The 10,255-nt window shown below is 37.8% G+C and overlaps 1 protein-coding gene across 1 annotated transcript in view; it reads right to left on the bottom strand.

The window, feature by feature from the left end:
• Nucleotides 1-3,382: 3,382 nt before the first annotated feature.
• Nucleotides 3,383-10,255, bottom strand: part of CAV1 (caveolin 1) — a 32,484-nt gene continuing 25,611 nt past the window's right edge. The window contains 1 exon segment of the mRNA XM_070616351.1: nucleotides 3,383-5,625. Coding sequence (XP_070472452.1) covers nucleotides 5,284-5,625 — 342 coding nt within the window. The 3' untranslated portion in view covers nucleotides 3,383-5,283.

Genomic DNA, 10,255 nt, shown 5'->3' with positions numbered 1-10,255 from the left:
ATTCCATTACATTATTAAATTTTTGTCTTAATAAATATAAATATCATGGTTCATTTCAGAAAGTTTGTGTTTCTTTGCATCATTGAAATCTCTGTCCTGGAGTCTGGACATCAATTTGCCATTTCGTCATTTTATGGTCACTAAGCTATAATGTGATCAAATATACACTATTACAAAACACTTTTTATGTTGTAAAAACTTATATTTAAACTTTAAATTAAAGATTTTGGTAAATCTTTGAGTAATTTTAATTTTATATTTTTGATGCAAAATGTTTTAATTTGTATTTTAATTGCGACTCATATTGTTAAGCGTTACATGTTCTCAGTAGAGGCACAACAATGGTGTTTGGCATTATCACTAACTCTATGGTTTGGTGCCATGGTTTAGGTTCCAGACTCTGGAGCCAGACTCCATGTCAGTTATGGGCTGTGTGACCTTGGGGAAGTTACATAACTCCTCTGTGTCAAAATTTCCTACCTTGTAAAGTTGAGATGATAATGATAATCCATACCACGTGGGGTTATTGGGAGGATTAAGTGAACTAATAGGTTTAAAGTGTGTAGAACAATGCTTGCACGTGCAGAGATTACTGTAAATTTTAACTCCTGTTACTTAACTATTGCTGAAGTTTACTCCAACTCTGCTCACATTACTTGCTCATTATGTATATAAAAGTGTGTGAAGTGATGCTGCAAGCCACTAGGAAGAGGAAGCTTCATGAAGAGGAGAGAGGCTTGGGCCTCAGAAATCACGCAGAGCAGGATAGAGGAGTGGGAGGAGCAAGGCTTAGATGTCAGACGCACCTGGAATAAACGACAGATCCGGTGCTTACTAGTCGTGTGCATCGGTGACTCACTAAAATTGTCTTATTTGTAAAATGAGGACATCAATATCATTTTGAGATTTTGTATAAATGACATAACGCCTGTAAACTGTCTGATGGCTACTCGGAAATGATGCAATTCTTTGAATCCCCCTCTTCATTCTTTAAAAATAAAACAAGTAGCAGCATATCTTACATACAACTTGTAACTTTACTTTTTAAGTTAACATTATATCATGAACATATTTCTATGTTATTAAATATTCTGTTACATAAAATTATTTAAAAGCCAGTTCCGATAGTAGCCTATGAAAGGTATATACCATAATTTATTTAACTGATTCCCTACTTCTAAATATTTATGTTGTTTCCCATATTTTCTACTGTTGACAATAAAATAATGAACATCTATGATGATGAACCTTGGTATGTCGCTGTTATTTCTCTTTAGAAAGTGAAATCGTTGGCTCCACCATTTGTACGTTTAGTTGTCCTCCAGAAAGCTCGGACCAATTATACTCAGAGAAGCAATGGATGAATGTGCTCGTTTCCCTGCACCCTCACCAACTCGGATGTTATTTTTATTTTTGATCACTGCACACTTAGGCAAAAATGGTATCTCATTGCTTTGATTTTTATGACCTCATTACTAATAACTTTTCTCATATGATTGCGTGCACTTCTTTTTGTGAGTTATCTTTTCATATCTTGCCTATTTTTCTATTGGTATGTTCATCTTTTTCTTGATTTGTGAAAGCTCTTTATATTTTAAGTATACTATAATGCTTTGCATTATATATATGTTGTACATATATATGAAGTGCTTTCTTTTAGTGCTCTTTATCACTGTTTTCTATTTGTTTCTACTGTTTTTGATATACAGTTTAATGTTTTTAGGTATTCATAGCCATGATCTTTTCTTTTATGATTTTACCCTTTTGCATTTTTCTAAGAGTATCTTTCTCTACTTCTCTCCTCCTCTCCCAATTTTATAAATATGGATTATAATTTAAAAACCAGAACCAACCAGGTTGATGTGTATTATTAAGTAAGTAACATTTACAAAATGTGTGAAGTATGAAGCTATTTATTCCCAATTTTATTTTCTCCTAAGGCCATTCTAAAAAGTCAAAATTGTCTGAAGCCATGTAGTTATTTGTGCAACCAGAAATGGAACTGTTTCATGTGTGTGGTTGAGCCAAAATATAAATAAGTAAAATCTTGATTTTGTTAATATGCACTCATTTAGACACAAATCATAAATCCAGTGGGACGATAATCCTTCTTTAAAGTCACTTCACTGATTCTGCTTGAATTGGGGCCAGAATCTCACATACTGCATGTTTCCAGACAGCACACTAGAAATGGATTTGTTTGGTAAACACAAATACCAGACTTGGTTACTAAATAAGCAGCCTCAGTGCTTGTTTGAGAGTTCAGCAAAGAGAGGGCCTCTGTAAACTGCATAAAAGGAGTTTCAGGGTGAGAGAGATTAGAAGAAGATCCCCTTTGCAAAATTTTGTTTGGAAGCTGTGACAGTTAATTTTATATGTCAACTTGACTGAGGTGCCCAGATATTTGGTCAAACTTTATTCTAGGTGTTTCTGTGAGGGTGTTTTTGGGTGAGATTAACATGTAAGTTGGTAGACTGAATAAAGCAGATTGCCATCTCTCTTGTGGGTGGGCCTCATCCAATCAGTTGAAGGACTGAATAGCACAAAAAGGCTGATCTTTTCCTGCGTAAGGGAGAATTTCTCCTGCTTGACTGTCTTTGAACTGGACCATTGCTTTTTTTCCTATCTTTGAACTCAAACTAAAACATCAGATTTTCCTGGGTCTCGAGCCTGCCAGCTTTTGGACTGGAACTGCCCCATTGGCTCTCCTGAGTTTCCAGCTTGTTGACTCACCCTGCAGATCTTGAGACGTGTTAGCCTTCATAAACTGTACAAACCAATTCCTTATAATAAGTCTCTTCACATACATATATATATATATTACTCTTTATGTATTCATATATATTTCATATATATATATATATATATATATATATATATTTCCTATTGGTTCTGTTTCTCTGGAGAATCCTGATGAATATAGAAGCCCTGATTGTCAACTTAGCCAAGGCCAAAAGTAAACTGTTTCTGAAATATGCTTTTTAAAAAAATCCAAGTTAAGACATGGCAAAATTCAAGGCATCACCCCCTGAATGTGTCATGTATCCAAGGAAAATACTTATATCCATCATACCAAGTTATTGGGGGCTCAAATTAGATGACATATAATAAAGTATTGGGTAAACTGCTAAAAAAAATCTTTCCTATCGATCGTAACTTTTGTCTGAAGTAATTCATGAATGGCAAATGCCTTAGAAAAAAGATCCCACCTAAAGGAATCTGTAGTGGTTGACAAGTGGAAGACCACCCCCACCCCACAAACACACTACAAAAATGTACACACACTGCGTACATGCTCACTACACACACACACACACACACACACACACACACACACTGACACATACGCATCTATTTTGGGGAAAAATATTAAAGCCGACTGTTGAACTGTTAAACATTTTTATTGTGCAGACTTGTCACCTTTACAGGACATGCAGGATAAAAAAGTGTAAAATATATCAGTAAGCATATAAAATTTTAGCAGTCTCCTGGACCAGCGCTTCATTTGCGCGAGGGACTAAGCATCTATGTAGAACAGACATGTCTTGGGATACACAGTTTACAGATTGAATCACAAAGCATTTCCCTAAGTGATTTTCCTCATATAAAGATAAAAATATCTTTACACTTAAAAAGTACGCAGTATAGTACATTTTCAGTTATGTACACAGTTTAAAAGTAAAACTATGTCCATGCCAGTGTCTGTTTTAAATGCAAAAAATCAAAGTAGGGAACAGGTTGATAACTGAAGTGTCAGGAAAACTGGAAGAGGCAGGAAAAAAAAAATCAAGCAGAGTTCCAATAGGTGTATGAAAATAAAAATAAAAGCATAACTGAAGGTTAAAAATAAAATCCCCAAGGGCAGAATCTTAATTTGAACAAGAATAAAAAGCTTTTGGATGTACCAGGCAGCTTTCTGTATGACTCAGGTTTACAGGTAAAAATTCCTCAGTTTGAGTTCAAAAGAATTTGAACTTATTCCAGCAAAATTACCTCAATCTTTTATGACTGCCTCCTCCCCATCTTCTCTGTGAGCAAAGTGATGCTTGTATTAGACCCAAGCTCCTGGCAGGGGGAGGGGCTGTGTGTCACAGCATAACAGACGGTTGCAAGTGCTTTACTTTGAAGGGGTCACATTTGCAACAACTCTGATAGACTCATACAATGGCCTCCATTTTATGAGCCCTTCCCCAGAGGCCCACTGATCAGCTGAAAGGGGAACACAATGTTCAGCCACTAAACCACCCGGGTGATGGATTAGTTTGGAGTCAGGAAAGCGTGATTATTCTTGAAAATCAACGAAGCTGAATAGACATGCTGACCTCGTGCAGCTCGTGAGTGGCAGGGAAAGTTGGCTTCCACTCCTGCCAGCTCAAAGAGGGCTCAACCCCGTTCGTCCACCTTAATTTGTTTCATGGGGCTGATGTGAACCATACTCAACATGGACAAAGATGCTGTGTGATCGAGTGCAGACGTGGACTTCATCTGACTCTGGATCGCAGAGTCAGAAACCAGCATAGAGAACTAGTTAATGAATTTTCTAATTTTGGTCTTCAGGGAGGCTGTTGACCTAATGAAAGTTGACAGTTAAGTTGGACCCTATTTGAAAACGAAAATGTGAAGAACAGGAAGGCACTTGGGTCTCATTATCTATATAACAAATATGTAGGCACAGAAAGTATCACAGGTTAAAATTTCAAGAAGGGTAAGGCATTAGTCGGACCATGTGAATGCAGGTTATGTTTTCTAACATGAGAAAGACCATTGGAGCCCATTGAATTATTAAAGTGAATAGCAGCAGTCCACTAACGCTTCAGATGGTGGGGAAAGAGTTTGCTTAAAACCTGCCCACATACCTGTACACTTAATGGCCATGGCCTGGAATTCTTCCCTTACCATAAAATGATCAACGTTTTAGAATAGGCAGTTGAGGTTGTTGGTTCTTTTCTTTCCTCCTCAGTTCTCCATATTTCTCTCAAATTATCTTTCAACAATAGGTTCACATCTCTGCCAATAACACAAGGATCCACATGCAAATAAAAATGTGCGAAAAAAATTTTGAATGGGTTTAAAAAATTCAGACCATCAAAAAAAAATAGATGAAATAACTCAGAAGAGACAAATAACAGTTATGAAGACTGAGAGAGTGATTTCTTTGTTCTGAACCAAGAAAATTCATTCATATATTGTTGCTGTACTAGCAACTTGAAACTTGAAATTGGCACCAAGAAAATTAAAAGGAAAAAAATAGAATCAGGTATACTTCTATCCTCGAAATGTCATTTATATTTCTTTCTGCAGGTTGATGCGGACATTGCTGAATATTTTGCCAATAGCCTCAAAGAGTGGGTCACAGAAGGTGTGGACGTAGATGGAATAGACACGGCTGATGCACTGAATCTCAATCAGGAAACTCTTAATGCACGGTACAACTGCCCAGATGTGCAGGAAAGAGAGAATGGCAAAGTAAATGCCCCAGATGAGCGCCATTGGGATGCCAAAGAGGGCAGACAGCAAGCGGTAAAACCAGTACTTTGTCACAGTGAAGGTGGTGAAGCTGGCCTTCCAGATGCCGTCGAAACTGTGTGTTCCTTCTGGTTCTGCAATCACATCTTCAAAATCAATCTAAAGGGAGGAAGTGACAGAACATGAGCTTAAAATAGAAAAAAAGAGAAAAAAAATCTCATTACAGAGTACCTATACATATATATTAGCTTTTACGTACAGGTTCTGTGTGTGATGCTGGAAGGCAGAATCAGCATCACTTGGAACTTGTTGGAAATGCAGATGTTTGGGCCCCACCCGGACCTTACTGCGTCTCTGGGGGTGGAATCCTGGAGAGCTTTTAATATGTTCTCCATGCGTTTCTTTACCATGTGAAAGGTTGAGAACCACCGCTTTACGGGAAACCGAAAGGACATGATAAAATTCCTGCCTTCAAGTAAAACCCAGCAACACGGATAAATACTTATCAAATATTTATTAATTGAAGGCACTCAGTAAAATGTAAATGACACAACCTAAGTTAATTGCATTTCAAGACAACTACACACACGATGTTAAAGAGTAGTTAGTTCATAATTGATTATTGACTCTTCAAACACTCAGTTGGTAGAATTTCTTCAGGAAATTAGATCACTGTGAGCTGTGAGGACTCAAAAAGCCTTCATGAGGGTTGTGGGACTTAGCAGGGCTTGGAAAATGAGGTACGATTTGGAGAGGAAAGAAGAAGGGACCTTGGGAATGGTGTGTGCAAGGCCCCAGGAAGAAGGAAGGATGATATGGTGAGCGTCACAGGCAGATAGACCTGTATGGCCACAGCTGGAAAGACAGGTTGAGGCCAGACTCGATTTCATTTTACAAACAGTGGGGGTCTATTGAAGATGTCAGAGTCAGGGCATGCAGCCACTATCAATGCGGTCACTTAGCAAGATGAATTTGACAGCAGTGCGCAGGCTGGGGAAAAGGGAAAAGAGACTCAAGGCAGAAAGACTGAATCCCAAGTTTGAGACGGTAGGGCCAAACCTGGAATAGAGTCCATGAAAAAAAAGAAAAGAATGAATTCCAGAGACATTAAAGGAAGAATCTACAGGACTCGATTAGTTCAAAGATAGGGAGAGAGAAAAACCTAAGATGAGCTTTGAGCTTTGAGATTCTGATTTAATTGCTAGGGAGAACAGAGATGACATTAACAGCAAGAAGAAAATTATAAAGGAAGGCAGTTAAAAAATGTTAATGGAGAGTTTCACTTTTGAATTAAACAAATAGAGTAAACTTTTGACTAAGGACAGGTGCAGATAGCAGTGGTGCAGACCTAATGAATCCTGTGGCAGTCCCTTTGTGGTGGCCGCTAGGAAGTAATCACATGATCTGCAGTCAGGTAGCACTTAAGAGTCATCAAGTGCTTCTACGTGTATCATCTCCATGTGATCTGGGCTTTCAGACCAGTCTAGGAAGGTAAGTTGTTATTTTACAAAAGAAGATACAGAGATTCAGAGAGGCGAAAGTGACTTGCTAGCATCAAGCACACAGCAATGATGGGATCAGAATGCAAACTTGGCCCCTTTCCCAATAGCATTCTTTCCCATGATACATGTTCACCTAAACAATGAATTCTCAGTAGCTTTTATCCCTCTGGAAGGATTTTTATAGACTACTTTGAAGCATACGATTAATAAAAATTACCAACAGAAGAGTAGGACAAAGCCAACTCAACTGCTTGGTAGTGGCAGCTATATGAAGAGATCTAATATAGTTTGAAATCCAAACAAGTTGACAACTGTCAGCAGCCATCCAGCCAAGCTCAGGATTAAGGAATGAGGACTTTGGTGGCTGACTCCTTGAAGGCTCTCAGTGCCAAGGAGCCACCTTTGATTCAACACAATAAAACTTCTTTTGGAAAAAGTACATGATGCTTACCAATAGTCAATTTATTTTCTAGAACATTCTGTTTCTTGATCTATTGTCTAATGTCCTAATAATGTAATATGTAAAACGGTATGTCCACAATTATGTAAACGAAGTTAAATAGATTTATTGTGGTTCTAATTTTTTCTTTGTCCATCTAGATCTAGACTCAGAGAAAACATTTACTTGTGTGTTTTAAAAGGTTGCACAAAATATGTGGCAAGTTAGATCAATCCTTTAATGAAGCTTCTGTGCAGTTTACTTAATTGTCTACTACACGCCTTTGTTCTGACACTGCATTTTTCGAAAGCTATTGAAAATAAAGGCCTGCAGTTTTCCTTCATTTAACTGCAAGATATCCAAAGAACTTTATTTTCTAAAGATGACCTTGTTTTGTAAGAGGATTTGATGAAGTCAAAATTAATACACTAAAGCAGATGTTCTTAATATGGGGTCAAAGGATGGGCAATGGGCGCCATGAATGCCCTGAAATGGATACATACATTTTGAGTGTACAGTGGGAGAAGGCCCATCACTTTTATTAGAAAATAAAGCAAGTCTATTACCTAACAAGTGCCAGAAGCACTTTACTGGGGCAGGTTCCCACCTCTTTACAGAGCAGACTTTAAGCATGTCTGCCTTGACATTCTTTTCCAAGGGAAGGGATAGTAACTAACATTTGTTAACTGGCTATTATGATTGGACACTGTTCTCATTTAACTCACAGCAACTCTTAATGTATTATTTCCATCTTATGGAAAAAGGATGCATGGTTCAGACATGCTAATAAATTGTCCAGATAAATAAGAGATGGATTTTCGTTTCAAATCTGGTCTAAAAGATATTGACTCTTTCTTTAATACCACATTGCTTTAAAAACAATTCTTCAAATTTCTCCAAGGCAATTATAGTATTTCCTGATTAAAAGGCACATTAACAGAAAAGAGTTTGCTGACTTTAACCTTTTGAGTGATTGTAAGAACTCCCACAGCATGGTCTCTGAGGTCAGTGTTATAATGAAGTCATACACATCATATACCCAATTGGTCCTTAGCGAAGATCTGTGAACATATGAATGTGTGTAAGATTTCTTGATAATAACTTTATTTTTCTAAGCAGAAAGATAAATGCTTTTTTCAAGAAACATATTGGAAATTCTTAAGCTTTCTTTTAAGTTGCTTAGAAAATTTCAGGGTAGCTGCTTTTTCAATGTTTTCCAGAAACTGCCAGTGAGCATGATTTATCCTCAAATATCCAAGTGAATTTAGAGCAGGTCTCAAGGGGTGAACAGCAACATGACAAAAATAACATGTTATATAAATATATTCAGTTTGTTAGTTGCTGCTTTAGTCTTGAAAATTTAAGGTGGCTTCAAAGAATGCTAAAATTACAGCCTGTTAGATGTAGCTGAGAAAAAGAAAGCAAGGCAAGCTAAGGAAACACAATGGAGCCAGAAATAAAGCTTAGTCTCTCTCTACCTCCATTTCCACAACAGTAACAGTAATAGGTTTTTGTGAGGAATACATGAGATAATTCATGTAAACTGCTTAGCATGAAGATAGAGCATTGCAATATAGTAAATGCTCAGTAAATAATAGCATTAAAAACTTCCTTGCTCTGGGGAACTAAGCTTTTTAATATGCAATTGTAATAAGAGAAACTATCACTGCAAAGTACTTAGTGTCTGTAAATTCAAACCCCACCAGTGGCTCAAAAGAACTCCCATCTGTAATCATCTTTACCCCCACCCTCTGAGATGCATGCCATTATTCCCATTTCACAGATAAGGGTACCGTGGGAGGTTAAGAAATTACTCAAGGTCACACAAATGCTAGGTGGCAAAGCTGGAATTTGTCCGACTTCAAGTCTGACCTCTTTTTGCTTATGTATCCCCAGGACTACAAGCCCTTATAATAGTTTTCCCACTTAATCTTCACCCAGAAAGATATGCTTCCTAAAACATTCACATTTTGATTATTAAAGGAATTACTCTTGTTAACGTTTCCACTTTAAGCTAGGACATCTAGTAACTAGGATGTTTTGCATTTTTGGTACTGATTGTGTTTTCATGGTCCTGCACAGTATGTTCTCACAATCCTGGGCACTCAGCCAAGGACTCTCACTCTAATTGACAGATTAGGAAACTGAGGCACAGAATGATTAAAATGCGCCAGACATTCTCAAGGTCCCAAGTGAATCAGTGGAAAAGCTGAAATTAGAACTCTGACTCCTGATTCCCAGGCCTAGGTCCAGCCCTGCACTCCACACTATTTCCCTAGGAATTTACATCTCTCCCCCCACGTCCCTTCTCTGCCTACCCTATTCAGATCTCTGGGTCTCCTGTAATTCTCTTATTGCCTTCTTGGTAAGACATTGACTTAACTTGTATCTCTGTGTGAGGTTAGGAGAAATGTCCTTTTCACAACATGAACATGGACATTCCTGTACATCTATCTAGGGTGAAGGAAACTGGAGGGAATATTTTTAAAAATATCCTCACTGTACATTTTGACATGCATTCATAATACACTGAACCCAACAAAGTTCTGCTAGTAATCAGTCACTCCATTTAAAGGCAGTTCAAAATTCCACATCAATCAAAGCACAGTTGCTTCGGCAAATTAATAGATCTAAAGCAGAAGATCCTTAAAGAAATGGAGTCCCATTTGAGATGGAGAAATTGATGGCCAAAGCTGTCAGGAGGCTAGGTGACTGGATCAAGGATACCTTCCCACTTAATGGCAGACACAGGGTTGGAATTCAGGCTTAGGAATTCTCCTGGGCTCTTCCATTACTGTCTGCTGTCACCACATATCCTCAGTTAGTCTGGCTGCTCCATGCCACAGCC

The sequence above is a fragment of the Equus przewalskii genome, chromosome 4 (assembly GCF_037783145.1).
Source record: "Equus przewalskii isolate Varuska chromosome 4, EquPr2, whole genome shotgun sequence".
Taxonomy (NCBI): Eukaryota; Metazoa; Chordata; class Mammalia; order Perissodactyla; family Equidae; genus Equus; species Equus przewalskii.
This window is presented reverse-complemented; position numbering and strand designations above follow the sequence as displayed.